Genomic DNA, 15213 nt, shown 5'->3' with positions numbered 1-15213 from the left:
GAAGGGATTGCCATCCATTGAGTCGGATATCTCTGGTCGTAGGGTGCCATCCAGGCAAACAAGGATTCGATCCCCAACAGGGGCTCCCAGTCACTCCAGTTCCTCTGGCCATTTTCTTGTTATGGCCAGAGCGTCTCACATGGGACCCTCGGCCTCCAGATGCACTCGCAGAGCCTTTTCAGTCCAGCTAGTTCAGCATGTCTTGCGGGTAGTCATAAAAGTGCACCTGGCCATCATACAGTATGCCCAATTTGGTGAGAAATAGCAAACTATATTTGATATTGCCTTCTCTCAGCTTTCGTTTCACTGACAAAGTTGTTGCGCATGTTCTGAACATTATGAGTGTAATCGGGAAAAATGCTTTGTTTGTACTCATACCTGGGGGGCTGCGAGTGCGCACATATTGTAAAATAGCATCATGGTCAAGATGGTTGAACAAGTGATCTATCGTGGCCCGTGGAGGTGCTCCGAGCGCGGGGCTGCTGCCAGCGCCCTATGGGCCCACTCAACGGTGAACACGTTGTATCGCCTCGAGCCGGAGGGTTTTCTTGACCAACTCTTCAAGGAACAGCTATGCAGAAGAACCCTCGCCCGTACCGGGAATCCCACCAGTCATATACTGTTTCGCCTGGAGCGCCATTTAGCATCCTCCAGGCGCTCCTCCGCTCACGTGACACTACATTTCAGTCCTTCAAAAGTGGCTCTTAATGATTTAACCTCGAGTTTCAAACGTCCACAGAGTCTTCCACAGCAGTGGTGTGATCTTATGAAGGTCCAGGCGCAGATGGCTAATTTCCACAGCCATGGTGTCCATCTTCCCTTCTAAGGCAACTCAAGAGTCTTGTATCGCCGCTAGGAGTTCCGTTGTGGTGGATCCCGGGTCCAGCACAGCTCCTGGTCATGCTCCGAGTGTAGCACCTCCGGCCTAAACACAGTGTACTGCCCTATTTTGTTGGTCTAGGCCATCTTCTCTCCATTGTCTTGAGGGTGATCTTAAAGGATCTCCCGCTGTAGGAGATATGAAGTTACAGGGCCCCGCTCACTCGCTTCGTCTTGAGTCTAGGCCCCAGCAGCTCCAGGCAAGCATCCTCCAGGGCATGGGGCGCGTCCCGTGCCCAGCCGGCCGGACCCACAGCGATAACCTTTCAGGTCCAGTCGCAGCACTCTCCCAGACGTTATGTCACACAGCCCATCTTCAGGGATTCAACAGCCCAGGGGGCTTGGTATCTTGCCCTCGTAAGCAGTGCCGCAAGGATTCAGTGAATCACCACATGAAGGTGCAGTAGTTCAGATGTGTGAAGAAGCATTCCGTCTCTGCCCCCAATCAAACAAGGAGCCCAGAGCAGAGGATCACAGCAAGGTTCTCTACAGAACTCCTCTACAAGGGGCAGGACTAGGCTTCATGCTGCAGGCACTATGTCCCCTAGACTTCGCGGGAAGGCTCCTGCCATAGGCATTGATGCTGGCCTTATACCCCCCCCGGGGGATGGCATGTCAGGGCGACAGAGTTTGGGTGTTTGCAAGCAGGTTTAGAACTCACGTGTAGCGTAGAATGGGGTTGCAGCTTCAAACGGGCATGCAGCTCGAAGGGGTGCCTTCAAGATCGATATAAGGAGAAGGAGGCCATCCTCCCGCCCCTCCCCTCTCTCGGGTCAGGTTTGTGCCTGCCCTCCTGGAGCATCTCTCAAGCCAGGATATGCTACAGGCTCTCCAGAGTTTAGTGCTCTCTGGGATGCGTGATCAGTGATGCAAGGGAGCCACAGTCCATCTACCCGTTGCTGTCAGGAATAGGGGTAGTCACCTGTGGCCTTCATGCATGTCACACAGTAATATTCAGCACTGGGGGAGTGAAGCTCACTCACTGCGCTATATTGGAAGCGAGGGGCAGTCCCAGTCCACTTCCTGGCAGTCCATTAAGCCCAACATGTTTGGGACCACATCAGGAGGAGGTTGGCAGCTCCTGTTTCCAAGGCACAACCCCGGGTCCAGAACCCAAAGACAGATGTTTGCTGGCCCCTGATTCAGAGTGCTGGATCATCCATCGAGTGCATGGGCTCGGTTGGCACGGTCGGTCTCGGCTCTTGAGGGCCGGGCCACTCGACTCGGTTTTAGGTGTAGCGAGGTACATCTGCGCAGTTGCAGCAGGACTCCCATGAATGTCCATAGCTATCTAAGCCTTCAGGTTACTACTCGGGCGCTCTGCAACAGTGGATGGGCAAGGATTATCTGCTCCGAAGCGAGAGCCATTAGATTTTGCAACTAGGTGGCCATTTTGCTAAATTACGCCCCCCAGAAGAGGTCTCCTGAATGTGATTTGACCTTACCGCACATATGTAACCCCTTGAATCCGTTTTTTTGTTACATACAGTTTGCCACAAGAAATACACATGAAAGATGCCATAACATAAACCGCATATGCAGATGAGCAGAGTATAATATGCTCTTTATAAATATTGTTGACGGTGGGGTAGTCATGACTCACTCGAAGTTTTGATTATCTTAAGTCACGGCCCCCTCCCCACACTCAACAATAGAAATAAATAGCATGTTACACTCTGCGCACCAGCAAATATACTGTGCTAGAAAATGCATGTACTACATAGGACGTGTGTGAGTATATAAATCACACATTCACTGCAGCTCTGCATTAAAATAAAAAATGCACCCAATTATAAACACTCCTACTTGTAATGAAAACTCACCCACCTTTTGCCAATTGCGTGCTGCTTTCTTAAAAAGACGCACGCAAAGGCCAATAGCGCGTGAGCAAAAAAAAAAAAAAAAGCACACACACACAAGCATCTGGTCCCAGTTGGAAGTCCTTACTAGAAGCCTCGCACAGCAGCGCATACGCACTGGCTCTGGAGAGACCTAAAAATGGGGGGGGGGGGGGGGGGGGGAGGGGGGAATGAAAGCTGTGGAAGGTGCGAAGTGAGTGATATGGCACAAGTTGGGGGGCAGGTATCGAGTAGAAAAGCTGCACATGAGGGAGCGATCAAATGAAGGAGAGCAACATAGAAAGCGGGTATATATCTGGGAAGCAGCACATTAGACAGAGGGCCAGAACACACACATGACTTCCCATGGAGTGCTGAAAAAGAAGTTCCCAAAATGTAGGCAGTGTATAGATACAAGTCAGACAATCAAGGGTGTTAAAAAAGAGGTTACTGTCCAAGGGTGGGACAACGCAAGAAAATGAAAGCACGCCATCAAATAAACAAACAAATGAAAGTACAATAAAGCCAACCAACAGTAAACAGTGGGTAGAAATTATACGGCAGGGACAGACCAAAGTATGCAGCAGGATTGAAATTGTTAGTTGGCAACAAAAGGGAAAATGAATTGGCAAAATATGGCACATTTTGTAATAACATTACATCAATAATTTGTTTTTTGTCGGAGGAAACCAGTTTAGCACTCAAATAAGAGAGATAAGCAACTGGAATGTGACTAGTTAACCGTGCAAAGAGTCTTACCCTGCATGGAAACAAATGTAGCCACGTTTTTGTACCTTTAGATCCGTTTGAGCGGAAGACACTGCGGCTGTAGGATCGCATTTTTCAAGTGTCGATGGTTATCTAGATTTGGCAAAGCTAATAGGTTTCAACTATTCGAACTACTGGCTCTGTCAATATTTTTGCCAAGTTGCACAGCAAAGTGGCTGCTATGCAGTATAGCTAAAAGTTGCAATAAGCAACGTGCTATGACTCAGTCAGTCATGGCAGCGTCACTGCTATTTTTTTTTTTATATTGCTAGTGGGAGGCTTCACAGCTGGAAGAGGGTGTGCAACATGGAGGATGTTGATGCCTGCCACCAGTAATGAAAACAGCACTGGCTGCATGATAGGAGATATATAGAACTGGCTGCGTGATAGGAGATTATATATATATATATATATATATATATATATATAGCTATTGGCTTTGTCAGTGTTTTTAGCCCTGTTGCACAGCAGCGCAGTTGCTGGGCAGCATGACTGAAAGTTTAAAATATATATTTATTTTAAACTTTCACTCATGCTGCACAGCAACTGCTCTGCTGTGCAACATGGCTAAAAACACTGACAAAGCCAATAGCTATATCTATATATATATATATCTATATATATATATATACATATATTATCTACTGGCAGTCGCCAGTAGATAGTTATAGTTAGGATCGTGTTTCCATAGGAAATCCGCAACATTCTATTTGGAATAACTTTGGCGCCGATTGACGAATCCTCGCGAAATTTTCAAAATAGGTGGGGCGCTCCGCTCCGCTCCTTCCCTGAAAGCCTCGGGGGGATTCGTCAAGCGGGGGCTGAGAAAAAGGGGGGGGTCCCAAAACGTGCTTTCCCCATGCATTTTTCCATAGGACCTTTAGTCCAAGCTACAGCCCGAACGGCTGAACAGAATTACTTGAAATTTGGCAGAGAGGTAGTCCTCAGGTCAGGGATGTGCCTTTTGCATGTCTGGTGTAAATCTGTTCAGTATTTCCTGAGAAAACAGCACTTAAAAGCATATATATATCTATAAGCGCGCACCGTGCGCGTATGGTAAAACTTACCGTACGCGCACGCTGCCGTGCGCGAGAGCGATTCTGATTGGTTGTTAGATCTTAGTAAAACATTCGAATCTGTCGAAACCAGGAAGTGTCGGCCGCCATTTTGTCTCTCGCAGTCTGAGGGGGTGAAAAACAAAGGTGGAGAACGTGAAAAGGGGGCAGGGTGGACAGTTCCTGACCCCCTAAGCCTTAGTTAGGGGGTCCCAGAAGGACCCCCAAGGGCCAAAATTTCCTTTAATTTAAAAGCGCGGAGTACGCGTAGCGTGCGCGTACGGTGGAAACGGAAAAATTCCACAAACTGCGTAAAGTGGGCGCTCATGGTGCGCGAAGCGCACCGTGCGCACGGTGAAAAACCTTAAAAAAATAAAATAAATACATAACTTAGCATTTAAAAAAACTTACAAATTCACTGAAAAAACCATAGGTTTCACACATGTTATAGTTAGCTGGACATTTCACTCGTGAAAAACCATTGAAATTCCCCCGTTATAGTTAGTGCAGGCAACTATAACAAACGCGACCGCAATCCTCTGCTGATGACGTCAGATATTACATCACTGTATTTAGACACTTATTTACCCATGTCTTCTTCCATTAATTTTTAGCTATACATATATTACAAATATTTTTTTTTTCAGAAAGACACATATGTCATCAGTGATGTAATATCTGACGTCATCAGCAGAGGATTGCGGTCGAGTGAGTTATAGTTGCCTGCACTAACTATAACGGGGGAATTTCAATGGTTTTTCACGAGTGAAATGTCCAGCTAACTATAACATGTGTTAAACCTATGGTTTTTTAAGTGAATATATATATATATATATATATATATATATATATATATATATATATATATATATATATATATATATAGAGATAGATATAGCTATTGGCTTTGTCAGTGTTTTTAGCCATGTTGCACAGCAGAGCAGTTGCTGTGCAGCATGAATGAAAGTTTAAAATAAATATATATTTTAAACTTGGTCATGCTGCCCAGCAACTGCGCCGCTGTGCAACATGGCTAAAAACACTGACAAAACAAATAGCTTGCATAGGTGATATCTATTGGCTTTGCCAATACTTGTTTCTTTCTGCCGAGATGGGAGGGAAGGGGTTAAGCAACAAAGCATGACACGAGGAGGGTGCAGATGGGGCAAAGAACAACACAAAGCTCAATGGAAGGGAACAAGTAAGTACACAGACCGGGGTAGGAGACGGCAAGCAAGAACATGGCCCGGGACAAGAGGGTGATGGGGTGATCAACAACACAGACCGGGAGGATGAGGGTGCAAGCAACAATATGGACTGAGTCAGAAGGATGAGGGTGCAAACAACAACGCAGATATGAACATGAGGTTGGAATTGGGCAAACAACAAAACAGAGCGTAATGGGGATAGAAGCAAATGACTAAGATGTCCTACAAACACATGCACTCTTATGGAGTGCTTCAACTAAAGTAAAAAACTAGCTCCGAAAGCACAAGCAGCAGAAGGACAGGAGTACATGGACCATGCTTCAGGGAAGGGCAAACACACAAGGTAGAATTAAAGCCAACATCCCCAAAGAGAAGCGAGGTAACAAGAGTGACGAAGTCAACCATTGGTATGCAATAGGCAGGCTCCAAGACCACTGTAAGATAACAAAATGTTTACCAAGCAACAGCGCATTCTCTGTCTCAGGCGAGACTTAAAAAGGGCTGGCTTCAATGTGGAAAAGAAATATTGTGATATTTCCTCAAAGCGCTAATGCTTTTGGTTCGAATGCTCTTAATAGAAGTGAGGGGTTGTATTCAGTTGCAACAATATATGCAACTCCAAAGCAATAAATGGAGATCCCTTTAAATTCTGTATTTATCTTGTCACATTTGTAGCGCTTCAAAGCACATATATGTTTGCTGCCTTGAGTTGAACCTGCAGGAAAATAGAGGGTGAGGCAGACATTAGGAGAGGTCACATTTACTAGTCTAACATTGGCCCTAGATTATTTGCGAAAAATGCAACATGCCACCAGGTTGTCCATAAGGCTTATTTACTATTTTATGTCCAATACTGGAATGTTTAAGGGGAAAGAGAAAAATACCCCAATTAAGAAAGGGTTAAAAGCGATAACTTTGAATTATGTAAACTCTACCATGAGGGCGTCACTAATCGATAAAAAAAAAATAGGAATATCCATTTAACAAAGCTAATATATTTTGTTACACCACTGCAATATTATTTAAAGATGCAGACTGGCAGCGAAAAGGGTTTCATTTTACATCTGGCAGCAGTGCCGTGCCTAACCCTTCTCTGGATCAACGCACTGGGAGATATCACCGCACTGAGAGACACCACCTACTCTTCCCTCAGCCTCTGGGAGATCACACTTAATCAATAACCGAGAATATTAATTTGAACAAGGGCCCACTTTGTGATGTGCAAGGAAGAAATAAAACCCGTCGGTATTTAACTCGTTAACACAACAATTGGCAAAACTCAACATTTTTAGTAAGAGTAATTTTATTTTCCATTAAATGGTAAAGACCTAGAGAAGACTGAGGGTCCGCTACAAGTGCCGTGTATAGAAGAACGATAATAACGCATCCCAGAGGAACGGCGAAGTCGTACTTTTATTTATATGTGCTCTACACATAAACGACCTAAATTACAAGAAGCAACTGTTTAAACACAGATGGGTTCAGAAGCCTGTGGGGCGACGGTAGGAGACACAGGCTCCATCCCGAGCAAGGAGAACAAGCTAGCAAGGAGAACTAGAGCAGCCTCCTCTGAGCGTCTTACTCACCGCACTTGTACCAGCGCAGGGGCTGACTGGGACCGTTGGAGCAGGGCAAGCCAGGGACAGTCCACTAGGAGCTGCGAGGGACGGTCCAGAAGGAGCTGCTCGGTCTACAGCCTGAGCTGACCGGAGCCGTCAACAGGGACTCGCAGAGATCTAGAGGAGCAGCAGGAGGTAGGCGTGCACAAGATGACGCACACTCGACGAAAACATAGGCTGGGTGGATCCAGGCCACAGATTGCGCCACTGGACCTGCGCGTCTGAGGTCGGTCAGACTCACATTTACAATGGGGCGAATCTCCTTACCTGCAGTAACCGAATTCAATGTACCCATGTCACTGGTGGGGGGGTTCTCGGATGCTCTCGGGCCTGGCCCAGGTTCACTTGGATGAACAGGCCCCAACAAATGCACCAGCCATAGGTTTCCTTGAGGAGTAATCAGTCAATGTGTTTTTGCATTGAAATCTAAACCCGTCAACTGTAGGGAGACATACAAGTGCAGCAGGTACATACTGTGCTACTTACTGTGAACAGAGGGCATGCTCCGGCTTCAGCGATCAACATCCACAGAGCACGTGATCGTTGTTTCAGCTGATTGCACTCTCTGCGGCAATGCAGCTAATTAACAATTGGCAAAAGGTCTCCTAGCCAATGGTACAGTTAGGATTGCTGTAATCAATATTGGACTGCTACATAAAACATGCTTAGACTTACCTGATTGGCTGCGAACACCTCGATAACATCGTCTAGTCCGATTTGCCGTGATTTCTGTACTTGCAGGGAAAGTCCGTCGCGAAAGCACCAATAACGGACTGTGAGGGGAAAATTCAATATATTCTTGATTTGGGTTCTTTACACTAAGAGCGTCTGTGGGTTAAAATACAGTGAAAACACCAAACGGTTCAAGCACGTTTACTGTCCGAGAGATAGTGGCGTTTTGAGGAATGTTTTCTGTTTCGACGGCCTCAAATGCTGCTGCAGATACCTAGGACATGTAAAATCCGAGCCATTTACAAATTCAGACAGTCTTATAGCGAAGGGAAATCATTGTAAATGTGGTTTATCCGCACCTTCCACTTGATGCTAGCACAACGTTAGCGCTCTAGTGCTTTGTTAGAGCGTTCTGTTTACATTCCTGTGTGCTCCGGAAGCGGAAGTAAAAGCCCGTGTGCGCTTTGGTTTGACGGCCTGCGCCACCTCCCTCGTCCCTGCACCATGTAGAAGGTCACACACGTGCAATGGCACCAGAGTGTTGTGTGGGGTCCTGATCAGTGTCGGCAGGGTGGAAACATACATCCTGCAGGGCTGTGCGCGAGGGCCGCCTTTGTCGTCATGTGCACGCTCCAGAGCGGACGACTGCTCCTGCCTCCGCTGCTCTTGCGCCACCTTCCTCGGATATGGATCCTACCTCTCCGTGGGGGCTCAGCTGCGGCAGCGGCCGGGGCGCGGTGGAAACGAGAAGTGCCTGACCTGGAGTACCTGCAGGAGCGGGCACAGGCCAGTAAAGGCTTCCGCCGCTTCATCGCAGACCCTGAGTTGGCGCGGGAGGTGTTGCGCTGTCTGGAGCCTGCCGACCTCACCCGCCGAGGGGCTCGAATCTGGGAATGCAACCCTGGTAGGCGTCTCACTTTAGAGGTCCCATTTTGTACAGTGCGATTATTGCCTCACATAACTCTGACGTTTGACATAGTGTTGAACTGCATCTTTCTATTTTATCCGAAGTCTGAGGCCGTTACTTAGTTAGGGCATATGGTGTGCAATAAGGGTATATTGCCCAAGCCTGAGTTAGTAGAGGCCTAACCAACTCGAAGTGGAATGACCAAAGTGACGCCATGCACCGCTAAAATGTTTTTGCACCTATTGGATTATGCATATGTAGTACCAAGGTTAATGTTGTGGTTTGGAATGACTGTTGTGTGGCTGATGTGGAAGTGCCTGATCCAAGTACTACTGATGAATGGAACGCGGCTGAAGGAAATAATGACCTATTACAGATAGTAACAAGCATTTACAATGCAAAAGGTCTCGCACTGACATTGTTTTGAGCTATTGACATTGTAAATGACATTGTTTTTTCTTTTGTAAAACATAAATAAAACGCATTGTAATTTAATACGGCAATTGCTAAAAAAAAAGTTTAAATGCGAAACCTATTGCATTTACACTAGTGTACTCACAGTGCTTTGTCTGCCATAACCCCATGGGAGGTGAAATAGCTCAGTGGGTTACTGCGCCTGCTGCAGCATCCTAGCAGTCCGCAGTTGTAAATCTAGGCCTTGGATGACCCGCTTTCAGGGACATGTCGGCCGAAGTGTCTGGGTGAAATATGATGTATCCGAATTGTGCCTGATTTAGAAAGTGTTTATAAGCTGGTCTGCGTGCTTTTATGTGACTCTTTCGGTGCTTTTCTATTGGATTCCTTTGTGACTGTTTCTCTGATTTTACATTGGATTCTTTCTGTTTGTGCCTGTTTCTCTTTACCATCTCTCTTATTATTTCATTGTTTTGCGTTTGTTTCTCTGTTCATAAGATATTTTTTCTGATTGTGTGATTATCTCTGGCCCGTGAGATTTTTATATGGATGTTTCTTGATAATTTATTTGATGTCATGTGATTTTTTTTTTTCTCTGATTGTGTGAATGCCCATTTCTCGGTGATTTTTGCTCATGATTGTCGGAGACGGTAGCCAGCACTGCTGATCATCCAACAACTCTGAAAGATAACAGCTCGGGGGGTAGTGGGTGGGATTAAATGCAGAGACACACCCAGAAACAGACAAACGCTTACACACGCGGAGGCACACGGAAACATACAAACACAAGCATGTGCTTACACACACGCATATATATGACCATGTGCATCCACACAGGTTTATATACACATTGGCACACGCAAGCATGCAGACATACACATATGTACGCGCACACATTCACAGTTCATAAAAAGACACGCAGACACGTGCACTCGCATAACCCCCCTCCTACACACACCTGGAATGACACGTTGGTCGCCACCCCCTCTCGCCTGCTGAGTCTTTAATTAACGAGCGTTACTCCCCAGGGCCGGCCTTGGACATGCTCTGCGGCTTCCTTTCATCCATCAGCTGGCCGTACCATGGTCTCCAGTGTCACGGCAATCTCTAACCACCACTCATTAGAAAAGCCCCAAAGGTAAGCTGCAAGATTTTTGGGAAACCAACAAGCACTGCACAATCCCAACCCAGACTGTGGGCCAGGAGCATCCTCCACCTTCACTGAGGTACCAGGGCTCAATGTGCAGAGGCGATACAGGACGGGGGCATGGGAGTACGGGGGTGGGGGCATTCCTGAAATGAGAAGTAACTGCTTTCACCCAGAATTACTGTCTGATTTTCCAAGCAGATTTTCACCATGTTGGTGGAAATCGAAATGCTGACATTGTCTACCGTCTGCTGGTGATGGTGTGGGGGTGTCCAGTGAAGTGCAGGGATGATGATCCCTCTTGTGCCTGTGGTGGGGGCATTCACTGGTCGCCCGCCAGACTGTAGCACATAATGGGTAGCAGGGTTCAAGGCTTCAGCCTCGGCGCCTCTGAGTGGCCGCCGTGTCTCTTGGATGGATTATCAGGCCTGAAGATTTAACACCAGAAAGTTCCAGGCACTAAAACACTTGTAAGTGCGGAGTGCATTACTTCACCCAGAGCTACCACAGTGGGTGAAACACGGCAACTTGTATCGAGTGACGTACAAAGTCAACAAACCGCCACCAGTCCAGGAGAGACCATTAAATGGTCCCGCTCGCTGGGTATTGCACCCACCATCTGCAAGGTGATCTGTGCAAAGGGTTTCACTCTTTCCTTGTTTCCACTCAGCATAACGAACTGTTTAAACTTCCCTACCATCTACTGATATCATCTAAACCCACCCCCCCTGGCCTTTTCCGTCCTTTCTTCTCTTTGCTTCCAATCCGCACAGCGCTCAGAAGTCGCCGCTTGGTGGCATGTAAGCGCTTTACAAATGTCCTTCAGTAAATAGGTAAATTGAGTGCGTTAGCCCCCATACTGCAAAAGGGACCCACCTTGAGGTGAATTGGTGAAACACGGTTCGTGTTTGGTGATGGGTGACGTGCGGGCTCGAAGTAAGGACCCCCCCATGGAGTTATATGTTTGTAATAGTTTGCATTTTTGTGGTTACAAACTAAACAAGCCGGGGGAAGTAGCATTTAGGTGGAGCCTGAGGAGAGGGTGTGAAAGGCAATACCAGGGGAGCTCACACCCGCAAGAGCAGTGGGAGGAGACCCGGCTTCTGTGAAATGGCGGGGGCCGTGCTGAGCCAGGAAAAATCTTGTACTACCACCGAATAGGGAGATAAGTGTGCGGCCGCCATGAATACAAGGCTTGGCGTGCCGCACTTTATAAATATATATTCATTTGAAAAGTAAAGTGTTAAAGGCCAGCTCCGGGAATGAGAACCGATCGAAGCTTCTCATTCCGTGCCCTAGAACATGGGCTCACACCGGCGCCGCCGCAGCTGAACAGGTCGCTCCTCGGTGCCCAACGAGGAAGCACCATGTCTGCTCCTCCCATCCGCCGCCTTCTGTGTGTGGTGGAGGCAGGGCGCTTGTTCACAGGTCAAGAAAAAAAACACAACCTGAGCTAAGGCGGGAAAGGGGTGTAGATCTGTAAGGAACGATGTTAAGAAGCGGACAGAGATGGTGAGCGAGGAGCGGCGCAAGCACACACTGGGCCGGGGGAGCGGTGCAAGCACACACGGGGCCGGCAGAAGAGGTGCAAGCACACACGGGGCCGGGAGAAGAGGTGCAAGCACACACGGGGCCGGCAGGAGAGGCGCAAGCACACACGTGGCCGGAGGAGAAGCGCAAGCACACACGGGTCAAAGGAGCAGTTCGCCATTCCAGCGAGGACCGCGCTGCAGCCTGAGCATGTGGATCTTTTGTCTTTATGGGGCCATGTGTTTGAAACACATGGCCCCATAAAGATAAGAATCCTTTTACGACGCAAGGAAGGCAGACAAGCCCGTCCAAATGGGACTGCTCAAAAAGCCAAACGAAAACGTCACAAACAGCTCTTTTCCAATGGCTGGCCACCGTTTAGCATAAACGGTGACGCCAGCCAATGGAAAAGAGGGGCGGGGCTTAATGCCCTGTACAGAAAATACCCCAAATCATTCAATCGCGCCAGCGAGACTGCGCATGTGCGCAGCCCACACCAGAAGAGACCTAAAAACAACTATTGATGGGCGGAATGCTGAACAGTGCAAACATTCACCACTAGTACACCCTAAATCTATAGTTTTTTTGCTCACCACGCCATTCTATTTTGGGGCGCAGCCATATGCAACTAATTCTTGACCCTGCTCCCTCTGAGAACTGTCCAGCCGGAACTGCCAGGTCAGATACTCCCCGGACTGCAAACAAGCGTCCTAAGACTGGTTTTGGGGTATCACCCCTCATTAGCCTGGATAGCTTGACTACAGTGGCATGGTGAGCACTGGACCCATGTCTGGGTATACCCATCCCACTTAGGGCGAAAAATACAACAAGCATTTTCAATGCAATAGGTCTCGCATTTACAAGAGTTTCGTAAATGCAACACCTATTGCATTACAAATGCTAGTAGAAACGCCCGTGCATCACTTACACTTTAATGTCACCCACACCCCTTTCTATAGACAAGCAGTGTCTAAAGAAAGGGGCATGGCTGCCATTAAAGTGAAAAAATAACAATTGATGGACAGAATGCAGAACAATGTCATACATTCACCCCAGTACAGAGATCTGGGCCTAAATCCATCGTTTTTTTGCTCACCATGCCATTCCTGTTTGAACCCAGCCATATGCAAATCAGTCTTGACCCTGTGCCCCATGGGAACAGTCCAGCCCGAACTGCCAAGCCAGGTCCTCCCTGGACTGGAAACAAGCATCCTAGGACCGGTTTCGGGCTTTCAGCCCTCGTCAGCCAGGATAGCTTGATTCCAGTGGCATGGAGAGCAAGGGACTCACGTCTGAGCATACCCTTCCCACTCGGGGTGACAAATGCAAAAATAACAATTGATGGACAGAATGCAGAACAATGTCATACATTCACCCCAGTACAGAGATCTGGGCCTAAATCCATCGTTTTTTTGCTCACCATGCCATTCCTGTTTGAACCCAGCCATATGCAAATCAGTCTTGACCCTGTGCCCCATGGGAACAGTCCAGCCCGAACTGCCAAGCCAGGTCCTCCCTGGACTGGAAACAAGCATCCTAGGACCGGTTTCGGGCTTTCAGCCCTCGTCAGCCAGGATAGCTTGATTCCAGTGGCATGGAGAGCAAGGGACTCACGTCTGAGCATACCCTTCCCACTCGGGGTGACAAATGCAAAAATAACAATTGATGGACAGAATGCAGAACAATGTCATACATTCACCCCAGTACAGAGATCTGGGCCTAAATCCATCGTTTTTTTGCTCACCATGCCATTCCTGTTTGAACCCAGCCATATGCAAATCAGTCTTGACCCTGTGCCCCATGGGAACAGTCCAGCCCGAACTGCCAAGCCAGGTCCTCCCTGGACTGGAAACAAGCATCCTAGGACCGGTTTCGGGCTTTCAGCCCTCGTCAGCCAGGATAGCTTGATTCCAGTGGCATGGAGAGCAAGGGACTCACGTCTGAGCATACCCTTCCCACTCGGGGTGACAAATGCAAAAATAACAATTGATGGACAGAATGCAGAACAATGTCATACATTCACCCCAGTACAGAGATCTGGGCCTAAATCCATCGTTTTTTTGCTCACCATGCCATTCCTGTTTGAACCCAGCCATATGCAAATCAGTCTTGACCCTGTGCCCCATGGGAACAGTCCAGCCCGAACTGCCAAGCCAGGTCCTCCCTGGACTGGAAACAAGCATCCTAGGACCGGTTTCGGGCTTTCAGCCCTCGTCAGCCAGGATAGCTTGATTCCAGTGGCATGGAGAGCAAGGGACTCACGTCTGAGCATACCCTTCCCACTCGGGGTGACAAATGCAAAAATAACAATTGATGGACAGAATGCAGAACAATGTCATACATTCACCCCAGTACAGAGATCTGGGCCTAAATCCATCGTTTTTTTGCTCACCATGCCATTCCTGTTTGAACCCAGCCATATGCAAATCAGTCTTGACCCTGTGCCCCATGGGAACAGTCCAGCCCGAACTGCCAAGCCAGGTCCTCCCTGGACTGGAAACAAGCATCCTAGGACCGGTTTCGGGCTTTCAGCCCTCGTCAGCCAGGATAGCTTGATTCCAGTGGCATGGAGAGCAAGGGACTCACGTCTGAGCATACCCTTCCCACTCGGGGTGACAAATGCAAAAATAACAATTGATGGACAGAATGCAGAACAATGTCATACATTCACCCCAGTACAGAGATCTGGGCCTAAATCCATCGTTTTTTTGCTCACCATGCCATTCCTGTTTGAACCCAGCCATATGCAAATCAGTCTTGACCCTGTGCCCCATGGGAACAGTCCAGCCCGAACTGCCAAGCCAGGTCCTCCCTGGACTGGAAACAAGCATCCTAGGACCGGTTTCGGGCTTTCAGCCCTCGTCAGCCAGGATAGCTTGATTCCAGTGGCATGGAGAGCAAGGGACTCACGTCTGAGCATACCCTTCCCACTCGGGGTGACAAAAGCAAAAATAACAATTGATGGACAGAATGCAGAACAATGTCATACATTCACCCCAGTACAGAGATCTGGGCCTAAATCCATCGTTTTTTTGCTCACCATGCCATTCCTGTTTGAACCCAGCCATATGCAAATCAGTCTTGACCCTGTGCCCCATGGGAACAGTCCAGCCCGAACTGCCAAGCCAGGTCCTCCCTGGACTGGAAACAAGCATCCTAGGACCGGTTTCGGGCTT

General features: G+C 48.0%; 2 protein-coding genes across 5 annotated transcripts in view; one reads left to right on the top strand and one right to left on the bottom strand.

Moving 5' to 3' along the window:
- The window catches only part of CNST (consortin, connexin sorting protein), a 417345-nt gene extending 408962 nt beyond the window's left edge, over positions 1-8383 (bottom strand). For 3 of the 4 annotated variants that reach the window (XM_085611469.1, XM_085611473.1, XM_085611468.1), the window contains exon 1: positions 7335-7508. The gene's annotated coding sequence lies outside the window, so the exon portion shown is untranslated. Of the gene's footprint in view, positions 1-7334; positions 7509-8042 lie in introns of those variants that run through there. The other variant, XM_085611472.1, reaches the window with a different exon arrangement.
- Positions 8384-8480: 97 nt separating this feature from the next.
- The window catches only part of LOC146817998 (dimethyladenosine transferase 2, mitochondrial-like), a 135137-nt gene continuing 128404 nt past the window's right edge, over positions 8481-15213 (top strand). The window contains exon 1 of the mRNA XM_085611474.1: positions 8481-8943. Within this exon, the coding sequence (XP_085467600.1) occupies positions 8661-8943 (283 nt within the window). The 5' untranslated portion in view covers positions 8481-8660. The remainder of the gene's footprint in view (positions 8944-15213) is intronic.

The sequence above is a fragment of the Triturus cristatus genome, chromosome 6 (genome assembly GCF_964204655.1).
Source record: "Triturus cristatus chromosome 6, aTriCri1.1, whole genome shotgun sequence".
NCBI lineage: Eukaryota > Metazoa > Chordata > Amphibia > Caudata > Salamandridae > Triturus > Triturus cristatus.
The sequence above is the reverse complement of the archived record's forward strand: the minus strand, read 5'-3'. Positions and strand labels throughout refer to the sequence as shown.